The 13,185-nt window shown below is 43.4% G+C and overlaps 1 protein-coding gene across 1 annotated transcript; it reads right to left on the bottom strand.

Annotated features, from left to right (window-relative positions):
* Positions 1-3,948: 3,948 nt before the first annotated feature.
* LOC120056154 (zinc finger protein 821-like) lies at positions 3,949-8,483 on the bottom strand. Its single transcript, XM_039004367.1, has 4 exons — positions 8,384-8,483; positions 7,549-7,647; positions 6,876-7,042; positions 3,949-6,082 (listed from the first exon to the last, which is right to left on the bottom strand). The coding sequence occupies exons 1-4, from the start codon at positions 8,423-8,425 to the stop codon at positions 5,155-5,157; spliced, it is 1,236 nt and encodes a 411-aa protein (XP_038860295.1). The 5' UTR covers positions 8,426-8,483; the 3' UTR covers positions 3,949-5,154.
* Positions 8,484-13,185: the final 4,702 nt, after the last annotated feature.

Below are 13,185 nucleotides of genomic sequence, written 5' to 3'. Positions count from 1 at the left end.
ACGGCATCCTTTTTTAAAAGTATAAAATCTGCAAAATATATGCAATGATGTATATGTAATATTCAATCCTCAAATATAATCCAGGTTGTATAAACTTTTGTATAGTGAGTTTTAATATCGTATGGCCGTACCAATATGTATTGATTCTTATCAAAAGCCTTAGTTGTCTACCCAAAGTGCTCCCTTAGAATACAGTACCCTACACCTATCTGAACTTTACAAAGCATTAATAACTATTTTGTTTGCGTTTTTTTTATTTGTACCCTTTTTGAATAAAATAGATTTGTACTGTATATTTGTACCGCTGTGAACTACTTAAGGCTGTTTTGTTTTTGTTTTGCTGTTTTAATTCTATGTACTTAAGGACACAAAGATATTGTATTTTTATTGTTACAGCTAACTTCTTGGAGACATTGCATTTATCATGTTTGTTAAGTAAACACAATAATATATATATATATATATATACTTACTATTACCCTATGTCCAGAGTTGTGTTTTATTTGGTCTCTTCTTTGACTGGTCCACATGGAGAAGTGATATGTGGGTTCTGGAGCTAGTTCCAGGGTCATAAACCATCTCATCTGCAGCTTTGTGTTATCAATGATTTAATTACCACAGAGGTCAAACTTGAGTTTCAGGATCATGTCTGAATGAACTATAGAGTTGTTTAACTACAGTACACCAGTGATATTTTCATTCCATGTTCCTGCTCTGTTCACACCCCAGAGTTAGCATTGGATAGCACTACTCTGTGTAGGTGTTATAGAGTTTTATGACACTGTGTCTGCCATGAATAGAGAGGCCATTGTGGCCTGGAGAGAGCCAGTCCATTTGAGTGGCATGCTTTATTTGCTGACTGGTGTGTAGGGTGAACTGAAAGAGAAGAGACAGATTACTACACAGTGCAGGTGTCAAAGTCAATGTTTATTTCCACATTCTATTCCTGCTTTCAACATGATCTGTACATCTGTTAATCCAGTAGCAGAACGGCTGCCGTAAAAGTACCGTTCTGAGCAGTGACAACAGAACGAGCATAAAGTGTTCTGTTTTTCACTTTTGTTTACCCTCATTGATTTTGGCCTTCTTAAAAGGATTTCCTTTGTAAACATGGACATCAAGAGAATATCCTGATAGACTAGTAAAAAGGCCAAAGTTCAAAGAACATCTTTCAATTAAATTGAACAAAAACAGGCAGGCATAGAATAACAGTAGAATACAAGCTCATATTGAACCATTCTAGGACAAATGCAGTTTCACGACATGCAGTGTTAACCTAATCCAGACTGTCACGCTAGGCAGAGCTTTAGACAGTGCTGTTCAAAAGCACAAACAGAACCTGGGAAACTGTTGATACAATTTCCTTTTGTAGTATTTTAATGTCAGAGAAGAGCGTACTCCACATTTTCCATTGCATTATTCCACTGTGTGAGGATGATATCAGCTGCCAGTTCAAATCAGTCAGAATACCCAGTATTCATTATTGAAAAGGTGTCCATACGTTCAGTACTTGGCAGAAATGTTGGTACAGATTTTGTAGCAAAGATAATGACCGTGTGTGACAACTTTGTCGTGAGCATGGCTCTGCTCTCTGTGTATCTTAAATTAGGATAGTGATATGACCCTGCTGAAAAGAAGTTCATGGACCAGGGCGCTGAATCTATGGCCAAAGAGGCCTCACTGAGTTGCATCGCCTGAGTTGCACAATTCCATACATTTGAGTCCATTTGTTTTTTCCTGCACTCTGCATAGTTTTAATAGTCAAATTTCCCTTGGAATAAACAGCACTGTTGCATAGAGGTTTGAACCGCTCCTACACTCTTAAGGACAATTAGAATATAATAGCTTTTCCCTGTTGAGCGGGATGCTATTCTGTTGTGGGCTTTAGCCTGGTAGTGGCTCAAACTGAGAACCGGTCTTAGTTCCCATCTTAAGGAATACTCCAGAAAACGAATCATGTACTGTAACATTGTCAATATGTGTCTGCAGAGCTCAGTTGTGAAACATTGCGTATCGGAGGTAACCTTTGGCAAGAAATTGAGAACATATGACCAAAGAGAAGGAAAAAACAAATACATACAGTATAGAACCAAACATGGCAAAATGTGTACTTTCATCTATTATATACCAAACAAAAAAAATATCCCCCAATTTTTTAAAACAAAATATATATTCACATGTTGCATAAATATCAATTGGAATGAGGTCAATGAAACATAAGACCAGAGATCTCTCCCAACTGGTCGAGGGTCAACGGGTTTAATAATGAGTCTAGAACATGCTCATTGGAGAGTGGAACTCTGCAAAGTGAGATCACTGGAAAAATGCAAAGATTAGTTATTCAAAATATAGCTTTTACCCTGACACAAGCAGTTGAAGTCAGAAGTTTACATACACCTTAGCCAAATACATTTAAACTCAGTTTTCACAATTCCTGACATTTAATCCTCGTAACAATTCCCTGTCTTAGGTCAGTTAGGATCACCAATTTATTTTAATGTGAAATGTCAGAATAATAGAGGGAATTATTTATTTCAGCTTTTATTTCTTTCATCACATTCCCAGTGGGTTAGACGTCTACATGCACTCAAATAGTATTTGGTAGCATTGCCTTTAAATTGTTTAACTTGGGTCAAATGTTTCGGGTAGCCTTCCACAAGCTTCCCACAATAAGTTGGGTGAATTTTGGCCCATTTCTTCCTGACAGAGCTGGTGTAACTGAGTCAGGTTTGTAGGCCTCCTTGCTCGCACACGCTTTTTCAGTTCTGCCCACAAATTTTCTATAGTGAGGTCAGGGCTTTGTGATGGCCATTCCAATACCTTGACTTTGTTGTCCTTAAGCCATTTTGCCACAACTTTGGAAGTATGCTTGGGGTCATTGCCCATTTGGAAGACCCATTTGCGACCAAGCTTTAACTTCCTGACTGATGTCTTGAGATGTTGCTTCAATATATCCACATAATTTTCCTGCCTCATGATGCCATCTATTTTGTGAAGTGCACCAGTCCCTCCTGCAGCAAAGCACCCTCACAACATGATGCTGCCACCCCCATGCTTCACGGTTGGGATGGAGTTCAGCTTACAAGCCTCCCCCTTTTCCCTCCGAACATAATGATGGTCATTATTGCCAAACAGTTATATTTTTGTTTCATCAGACCAGGGGACATTTCTCCAAAAAGTATGATCTTTGTCCCCATGTGCAATTGCAAACTGTAGTCTGGCTTTTTTATGGCGGTTTTGGAGCAGTGGCTTCTTCCTTGCTGAGCGGCCTTCCAGGTTATGTCGATATAGGCCTCGTTTTACTGTGGATATAGATACTTTTGTACGCGTTTCCTCCAGCATCTTCACAAGGTCCTTTGCTGTTGTTCTGGGATTGATTTGCACTTTTCGCACCAAAGTACGTTCATCTCTAGGAGACAGAAAGTGTCTCCTTCCTGAACGGTATGACGGCTGCGTGGCCCCGTGGTGTTTATACTGGTGTACTATTGTTTGTATAGATGAATGTGGTACCTTCATGTGTTTGGAAATTGCTCCCAAGGATGAACCAGACTTGTGGATTTTTTTTCTTTCTGCGGTCTTGGCCGATTTCCCCATGATGTCAAGCAAAGAGGCACTGAGTTTGAAGGTAGGCCTTGAAATACATCCACAGGTACACCTCCAATTGTCTCAAATTATGTAAATTAGTCTATCAGAAGCGTCTAAAACCATGACATAATTTTCTGGAATTTTCCAAGCCGTTTAAAGGCACAGTCAACTTAGTGTATGTAAACTTCTGACCCACTGGAATTGTGATACAGAATTCTAAGTGAAATAAGCTGTCTGTAATTTTTTTGGGGAAAAATGACTTGTGTCATGCACAAAGTAGATGTCCTAACCGACTTGCCAGAACTATAGTTTGTTAACAAGTAATTTGTGGAGTGGTTGAAAAACTAGTTGTAATGACTCCAACCTAAGTATGTAAACTTCCGACTTCAACTGTATGAGCATATTTCAATACGTTGGTTAGGAAGGAAATATGACAATTTGGGGCATTTAGAAAAATGCTAGTAAATTAGCACTCTCAGTTCACATGTTGAGTCCTAAATGTCCTAGAGGTAACTAACATGTACAGAACAGTAACAGCAGCAAGGATTGTGGTTTGATGAGCCAAAAATGTCAATGCAACAGAAGATACATAAAGTAAAAAGGAAATTATTACCAACTACTTGGCAAAGGTTATGAGTGTTGAAGGTACGAGGGAAAAACAGATTGAGGAAGGTCAATGTGACTAATAAAAGGCAAAGAGACCTACAGTAGTGGCAGTATATTTTGAGTTGAAGAGAATGTGCTGGAATGGAGGATAATGTTGCTCAAAACAGGGCTCATTAAATAGTACAGCATATTCAGAGCATAGCGGATAGAAATGTGATGTATACGACAGGTCCGTTTTCTATCGTTCCCGTTTTATACCGTACATTTCGGACTATGTCTTACTGAATGTTCTGTCCTGTTGAATATTCTCCCGGTGAGCTGTGAATACGTCCTAAAGATATAAACACACCCTCAAACTAAGGAAACAACCCGCATTCTCTTCTGTAGTGTACGTGTAAAGACGCTTGGAGTCAGAACGTAGGCCACAGAGGGCTCGGCCTCAGCCCTTACTGAGGTAGTTGATTGGGTGGATATGAGCTAGCCAGAGCAGAGACCCACGTTGGCAGCGTGTGAGAGAGGTGTAGCTACCGGTAAACTCCAGCGACTTTGCTAGCAGAAGGGACCAGAGGCGAGGGGAGAGCTATTGGCTATGTGACTCATTCCCATCACTGAAGGTCCATGTGCAAAATATGGAAGGGTGTAACTGCTCCTGTCACAATGGGCTGGTAAGTCAAAGTCTGCTAGCCCCCAAAACAGATCAAATCTCTTTACAACATGCTTTATCAATACCTACCATTTAGTGAAACATTCTTGAATCTGCTCTTATTTCCTGCTAGTCTGTAATAAATTAATGTTATTTGTTGACACAGGAGTTCGGGTATCAAGTTGTTGGACACAGAAGCTGCTGGAATTTCAACCAGCATGGAATGGTTCCATCTGTGGCCTTCTCAACCCATAGGCGTAGTGGAGAGGTCATTGTAACTGTTAGTGGCCCAGTGTGCTGCCCCCAGTGACCTGGTCCTGCTAGGGCAGCTTCATGAAGAGGCTGTTGTCCAGAGAGGGGACAGGCATGGGGCAGGGGAACTGGAACAGGCTCATGTCTGCCGTCAGGGCAGCCATAGCAGCTGGATCATGCTCTATCTGACCTCTCAGGGAGGGGTCAATCTTCTCTAGCCGCCGTTTCAGTCTCTTGGCCTCTCTCTCACGGATCAGCCTGGTCTGCCTCTTATCTGGCGTCTCGTTGGCCCTCTTCATCCGCATGGCCTCCCTGTCGCGCAGAAGCCTCCGTGTCCGTTGCTCCTCTGTCTCCTGCAGCCTCTGCATCCGCTTGGCTTCGCGGTCCCGAAGTCGTCGCAGCTCCCGCTCCTCGGGCGACTCGTGCTCCCGCTTGGTCTTCTTGGCGGAGCGCTCGCGCTCTAGACGGTGCATGCGTGCCTCCACCGGCTCGTTCTTCCTGCGCATGGCCCACTTCCTCATGGGAGACTGGGCGTCCACCAGCTGCTGGTAGGCCACACAGCTGTTGCACACCAGCAGCACTCCGGCCGGGTGCACAGGCATGGGGCTCAGGATGTCTGGCAGCAGGGGTAGGCCTGGTGAGGGGCTGAGGGTGTCAGGGAAGGAGGGGGGTGAAGAGAGGAGGCTGTGGTGCAGTGAGGGGAGTGGGTGGCCTGGGAGGTGTCCGAGACCTTGGCCATGGTTGTGTCCTGGGCCATGTCCATGTCCTTGGTTGTGGCCGGGGTTGTATGCCGGGCCGTGGCTGTGTCCCGGGATGTGGCCTGTGCCACGGCCAGGGTTGTGTCCTTGGTTGTGGCCGGGCCCGTGGCCGTGTCCCAGGCCATGACCGGGGTTGCCCATGGGGCTGCTGGAGAGAGACCGGGACATGGAACAGTTCTCATCTCCGCTGCTGCATTCCATACTGCTGCCTGTGTTCAGGACCTCTCTGAGCTTCTCCCTGTGTAGGGGGGCAGAGATGTGAGTAGTTACAGGACACAGCTGTTACAGGCTAGCTCAGACAGACAGCCTAACTCTCTAAACTCTGTAGATAACCCATGTCATTGTGTGTGTGAAAGGCTGAAGCACTATACTAGGGTATAGGACTGAAATTAGGTAGTAGTGGTTGTAGCTCCCTCCAGTAACCACGAGCACAACCGTTCCTTGATCTTAACTGGCGGCTTTATTCTGTAGTTTTAGTCAGAATTATCACCTTCCGTGAGAACTATAAAATAAATGAAAATAGGGTTAAGCAGACTCTTACAACTTTCTTGTCTTACGAGTGACTTATTAGCTTTATATAACTCTGAAGTGCTTACATACATAAACAGTTTAGCCGGAGCTATAACAGTATCAGATTAAACACATGAATAAAGGAAAAATACCTCATTGGCTGCTTATTACAGAAGGGAGGAAATCAAAAACTTCACACTTATTATTCCTGGCATGAATTCACGCTTCATCCTTAATTATTATAACGTTAATTATTATAACGTTCCTAACATACACAATTCAACCTTTACGAACTATACCCGAAGACATGAAAACTTAGCTAACACAGCGTGGGATTGCCTTCACTCCAACGGTGTGTTGCTACGATAATAATCTCCGTTACAACAGTTCTTAGTCACATAGTTCCGCTTGTCTTATCATTTCCCCTGCATAGCAAACACGTAAACAAAAAACAAAAACAAAAAACAACGACATAGACTTACAGGTTAATTGTCAGTTACAGTGGTGGAGGAGGCACAGACCTGTTGAAGTTGTTGGTGTTGGTGAAGCGTGTCCCACACACAGCACAGTTGGAGAGGCGGTCCTCAGAGTGGATGAGAAGGTGGCGCCCCAGGGAGCCTGGCGAGCTGAGCGTGCGCCCACACACTGGGCACACGTAGTTCTTACTGCTGCCCATCAACGATGTGTGCTGCTCCACACAGACAGACAGAGTTATAGTTATTTAATTAGGTAAAGCACAATGGTTCTCTTTGTTTGTCAGTGTATTTTATAAGCAACCTAAAAGTGAGGACAAACCCCAACAGTGCATATCTAAGAATACTCATATCTACAATTGTGGCATAAACGTATGTGGTTAACACTCCACCATCATGTGAGAAAGAACACGAATGGAAGGAGGAAGTGGTTTGGTGGTAAACGTGTAATTCTGGCTCAGTTAGACACTGATAACTTAAAACAAGTTGAAACATCCAAACCTTAGGTTTGACACATAACCCAGAGACTGATCACATGACTGGATCAGAATTATCCTTCCCTCTTCAGGGTGGTGATGACAGTAGCTCATAGGAGGTTTAAAGGTAATTGTCTACCCCTAGCCCATTATCCCCCTGATCCAACCGCTGAAGCCAAGGAGGCTTTGGCCCCGTCTGAATACTTGGTGCCATGGTGGGCTGTCTGGTACTGTACTGTCCTCACCTGGTAGACGTGTGTGATGAGCTGCTCGGGGCTGCTGAACTCCAGGGTGCACAGAGGACACACACAGCTGTTCATCAGGTCGGCCCCCTCCTCGCTCTCCTGAGAAACACAGAGGCATCAGTACTACTGTACACCCAGATACTGTGGATGCTATGTGGAGCTACCATACAGATCTGCTTCATCCGTAATATGTATGCTAATGATTGTGTAATAATACAGTAAGTTATGTAATGGTGGTTCTGCCTACACTGAGAATGTAGGGTAAATATTAGAAGAGGATTTAATGTGTACATCTAAAGGGTGGATATGCTCATCCTCTCTACAGTACCTCTATGGCTGGTCCTGGGAGCAAGAATCCTGAGTGGTAGGTCATAAGGTTCTGTGTGTGTGTGGTTGAGAGTATGAGAGAGAATTACCCTCAGGCCCCCAGTGACTAATTGACTGTCACTATGACACACTGTATGACTCTGCTATGGGTGTGAATCACACCACACAACCTGAGATGCTTTCTGTTTCTGGGGTCTGAAAGTGTGAGGATATTCTGTGAATCGCCAGTTTACAATTTACAAACGCAATGTATTCAGACGTATTCTTGTGCTGCATCTCTTTCTGTAGGATTATTGAATAACATAATTCTGGAAATGGACAGTGCGGGGTGGGGCAATAACCTTTCCACATAAGTCTAGAGGGCCAGATGACCCTGAGATCTGTAGAACACAAATCAGGAAGGAAGTGCATGTGTGAATCAGCAACCAGGCAGGCCCGCACTCAGTGACCACACAGTGCTAGGAGGAGAGAACACCCCTCCATGGGTAACCCTGACAGTGACACTCACTTCTTTAACTCCCCTGTGGTGTGTTCTCTTGGTGGAGGTCATGTGGTCGTCAGCTGAGGTGTTGGAGGATGAGTCGTGGTTGTCCAGGTCGCTATCACTGTCTTCTATGGAGGCAAACACAGCCCTATCAATATAGACAGACAACAGAACACAGAGCTAGTCATATTCTCTCACGACACCCCCTACAGAGAGTATGTCACATTAGGGTCAGGGAAATGCCCTAAATGCCTACCTGAAATGCTGTCCTGTTGGGAATTGTTGCTGTGGCATTCGGTGTCCTCAATGAAATCGTCCCTGCCATCCATGTTAATAGTGTGGAGGGGGCCTGCAAAGCCGGTGCTGTGGAAGGGCCCTGTGAACAGAGGAGTCACAGGGAGATGATAAGACCATCCGAGGGAGGGGTGGCCCAATTTAACTCTAGGCAAATCCACCTGATTTTCAAACACTTAAAACACGGAAGCCAAATGCAGAAACAACTTCCTTATCATAATTCATATTCGAGCCACTAGAAATCCCTGCATTAGCATGTTTCTTTTCGCTGATAAATCCTGAACGAAATACACCATATTACTGGCCTGCTAATGTGCCTGGACCTTGTAGGCTAACAGCTGAGTAAAAACCCATAACTGATCCAAATGGTTCAAATGGTTGCCAATCAGGCAAGCTAGATGCAGCCATTTCTAAATGAACATTAAAAACGCTAGGCTTTTGAGCATTACTCAAATGACAAACTACAGTGAATAGCCTACAGCCTAGACTAGAGGTTATGTACTCAATTGAAAACAATACAATTCTTCATTACATTGTGTTGTTGTAGCCTAGGTAGGATACATTTATTGTCCCTAAAAAAACAAATAGGGTAGCTTTTCCAGCTGGTACCAGAGGACTGGGAGGGAGAGCACTCAGCGCAGCCTCAATAGCACAGTGTAGACTACCTATGATTTCCTTATCTGATAAACTTGTTTTTCCTTTTGTAAATTGACTGTATATATTCACTGCAGTATTAAGCCTAACATTGAGCTTATGAATTACGGGTTAATATGCATACGCTTCTAATTTAGGAGACAGGCATGGGATGTAGACTGTCTGTCTGTTGCGCAATTACGCACCTGGGGTCTCTTCCTCTTACATCTTGTGGGGTCCCAGAAAGAGCCATACTACAAAAGCTTGTTGGACACTTATTTCGACTTATTTTCTTTAGCCTACTAATAGCCTATTAGAGAGATGCATGCTTGCGGAATGTAAAATAGGCTACAGCATTAAGAACGGGCAGGGAGTTGGAAAGGAGAAGCCCATATTTTCCTATAGTAGGCCTAGCTTAACACTGGGCTACATCCTGACAGAACACACGAGTGGCCTGCTTATGTACCTTTCTGGACCTTCTTAACTGTTGAGAATAGTCCCAAACTGATCCAAATGGTTGCATAACCAGGCATAACCATATGCAGTTATCTTTTTACAAAATCGGACGTTTGAGGTGTTATTCAAATTAGCCTACATCACATGGACAATAACTGTGCACTCAAATGATAACAGTAACACTTTTTTTCTTGCACTTTGACTGGTAAATATTTAGCTTATAGCACTAATATCTAGCTAATATCTAGCTAATATTTAGCTTATTACTGTCACGACTTCCACCGAAGTTACGTCAGCTACACATTACCAGCCTCTCTTTCCAGCTGTTCCCATTCACAACAGGCTATAGCAGGGGTAGACAACACTGGTCCTGGAGTGCCGCAGTTACTTCATGTTTATTATTTAATTGACCTGGAGGATCAGGTGTGTTGAATTTAGACAAACATTGAACTGATCAATTAGCTCAGCTGGTCAGGTGTGGTGCCTAGTTGGAACAAAATCCTGCAGTACCTGCAGATTGTTGAGGAGAGAAAGTGCATTGGTGTGATTACTTTTGGCCACTTATTATGATAACACTGTTGCATTGCAAATAGTTGCACAGGACAGAGAGATGAGCACAGTGAAAAATAAGACCCAAAGAAATTGATAACCATTAGAAAAATGGAAGTCACTTGCAAACTACTTGAGCAATGGTGTAATAGATATGCAGGCAATATGGCGTTTGTTGTTGAAATGCTACATTTAAATACAGTAGGAGTTATTATATTGTTTTACATTAGGCCTACATTGACGTATTATTTGCAGTTGTCACTATGACAATGAACACACCCTGAAAGCACTGGTCTGAACCAGTATCTGTGGTTAGAGAACTCATGGTCACCTTATTAATAGACAGCGTGCAGTAGGCTGCGTTAATCAGTTGATTGACAGGTGTAGGACTTCAGAACAATAAGAACTTTCCTCTAGTGTGGATGCTCACCAACGTGTTATAGTTATGTAGCCTATAGTTTATCATTATAGTTATTGGCTTTGTGCCTGGCCCTTAACTCTGACAACACAACTAACGTTATTATCACAACAGAACTAGCCTAGTAGGTCTAGCTAATGGAGAACGTGGATGAAATCCATGTAAAATTACACTTATGTACTCGTTTACTTAACTTTTATACTGTACACTATAAAATGTCTCCTTCAAATAATTGACATTGGCAAATTTGCCACCGGCGAGCTGCAGTAGAGAAGTAAAGCGGAAGTCGAATCCATCACTTCCGTTGTTTGGCTGTGCCCATAGCAACGTTCAAAAATAAGAGTGGCTAGGATGGGAAAGTGTGACCACTACATGTCGACTTTAGTTTTTCTTATGTTCTTGAAACGCAACACACACGCAAACAGGATGCAATTGAACATCTTAAAAGGTCAGGTAGAAGTAAATTAAATACACAAATAAGAATATAATTGTATATCTTAAATGACAGCATTTGGGAATTTGGTTGTATAATCTTAAAGCCCATTCAAAAACCGGAAGATCGAGGAACCGAGGCAAAATGGGCGGTCACTTTCCCATCGTAATCTTGATTGAGGCAATCCTCAATGACATAAAAACAAATATATATTAATTTGAGTCAGGTGTGTATAAAAAGACAGTTGATATATTACAAGACAATGCAGGAAAATACAGCCAGTAGACAAAGCCTTGGAGGTAAAACGTGCTAGGCATAGGAATGACAGCCCTGGAACAGAAGATTGACAGGTCAGTAGTGCAAGGCGGAGCGTGATCATGAAGTCAGGGGAAGACATTTCTAGAGCACAGACCTGTAATATTTAACATGGAGGGCATAAACACCAGAGAGCCTGGTGTGTAGCCTGCACTTCAGTTACCTGGTGTAGGTGCTGACTAGCCACAAAATCCAAGCAATCTACCACACTTAGCATACTGAAGAAAGTGCTTCAGATTAGAATAGCAAGCCTATCCAGCATTAAAGGAGTCGTAGCTACACACATAAACCCATCATAGCTGCTATAATACACTAGCACAAGACGGTTATACAAACACAACATAGAATACATGAAAGGCCTAAACCTTTAAACACAATCATTCACCTAGCCTATATGCAGTTGACATGGATGCTTTCATATTCACTGACATGCCAATATAATGCTGCATCAACACATCGCAGAAGCGCACATTGACACATGTACTCACACACAACCAGACCCCAATTTTCACAGAAGCAGAACGAACATACACGCTTATCCAGGCATGCTGCAGTCCCAGGGGGAAGCAGCCTGCACTCCTTTCCACTAGCAGCCTGCAAGGCACTGTATCTCCCTCTCTCAGTACCACCCACACACTGCACAGCCTGGCTCACCCTCTGTCCTCCCTGCTCATACGCAGCTCTGACTGTTCTATATCCATACCAGCAGCTCTGAGGGGGAGGCCAATGCCTCATACCAAGGAGCCCATATGTATCTGCTTAAACCCCTCACATGGCGCTCAGCATTTTACAGCATCTCTGCTCATTGCATTAGTATCCCAATTCCCCTCCGATCTACACCCAAGCTTGACACGGTTGGAATGGGAGCACAGGACCTCTCCAGTTGTTAGTGACAGTACACTCATTCCTGTCATCAGTATATGTTAACGGGAGGTTTTATTTTGATCATTTTAATATCTCTCGAAGGGAAAAATATATTTAAACTGCAACAGTTTAGGTTCCATAGCCCTCCAGTTATCACCCTCTGCTTCTGAATGCAAAGAATTGCCCCTCCCCTTCCTGTCCAGTCTTTCCACTCAGTTACCTGAGGCTGGCAGAGGTAATTACAGCCTCTGTTCTAATCCTGGAGTAACACACCACTGAGGAGCATGGTCTGTGTGCGAGAGGGTTGAGGAATAAAATATATCATTAAAAAAAAACTCCCCTCTAATCTTCACAGGGCTGTCATTCCTGCATTAACTTTTTAGCGGAGTATAGTATGTGAAAATAGTTTGGGCACATTTCCCATAGTGATTCAGGCACTCATTAGCATTGGTAGAGTGGGTCTGATTGTTGAACTATGAACTGCTACAGACTGGCTCCACGGCACACAGCCAATGATTGATGTGAGAGCTACCCATCCCCCACTGCTAGGCTCTGTCTGTACATCTGTCTCTCTTCTCCCACCCGCCCTCCCTCCCCATGTCTCTGCCACTCTGATGTTATCTCTGAGTCTGCGTGTCTGTAGGCAGGAGGTGACGCAGTGTCTGACTGAATCCAGACAAAGACAAACTCATCAGCCAACAGACACAGAGGGAGAGAGGAGGAGGAAAGGGGGACAAAACAAAACAGACAAAAGAGAGAATGCCAAAACTCTACTCAAACACTAAGCAATGGGGCTCCTGTTGAATTCAAGCTCCCCTCTTTTTTACCCACCCTCTGCTCCAACACACACAGACAGATGCCACA

This window comes from Salvelinus namaycush, chromosome 1 (assembly GCF_016432855.1).
Source record: "Salvelinus namaycush isolate Seneca chromosome 1, SaNama_1.0, whole genome shotgun sequence".
Classification (NCBI taxonomy): Eukaryota; Metazoa; Chordata; class Actinopteri; order Salmoniformes; family Salmonidae; genus Salvelinus; species Salvelinus namaycush.
Note: the sequence above shows the minus strand (reverse complement) of the source record. Positions and strands in the feature narration are given on the sequence as shown.

Bases quoted from the DNA above. Each gene is read 5' to 3' on its own strand.
- LOC120056154 (XM_039004367.1), bottom strand. From the start codon at position 8,425: ATGACCTCCACCAAGAGAACACACCACAGGGGAGTTAAAGAA. The intron at 7,648-8,383 runs GTGAGTGTCACT...TGTGTTTCTCAG, and splicing joins ACCACAGGGGAGTTAAAGAA to GAGAGCGAGGAGGGGGCCGA. The intron at 7,043-7,548 runs GTGAGGACAGTA...TGTGTGGAGCAG, and splicing joins TCATCACACACGTCTACCAG to CACACATCGTTGATGGGCAG.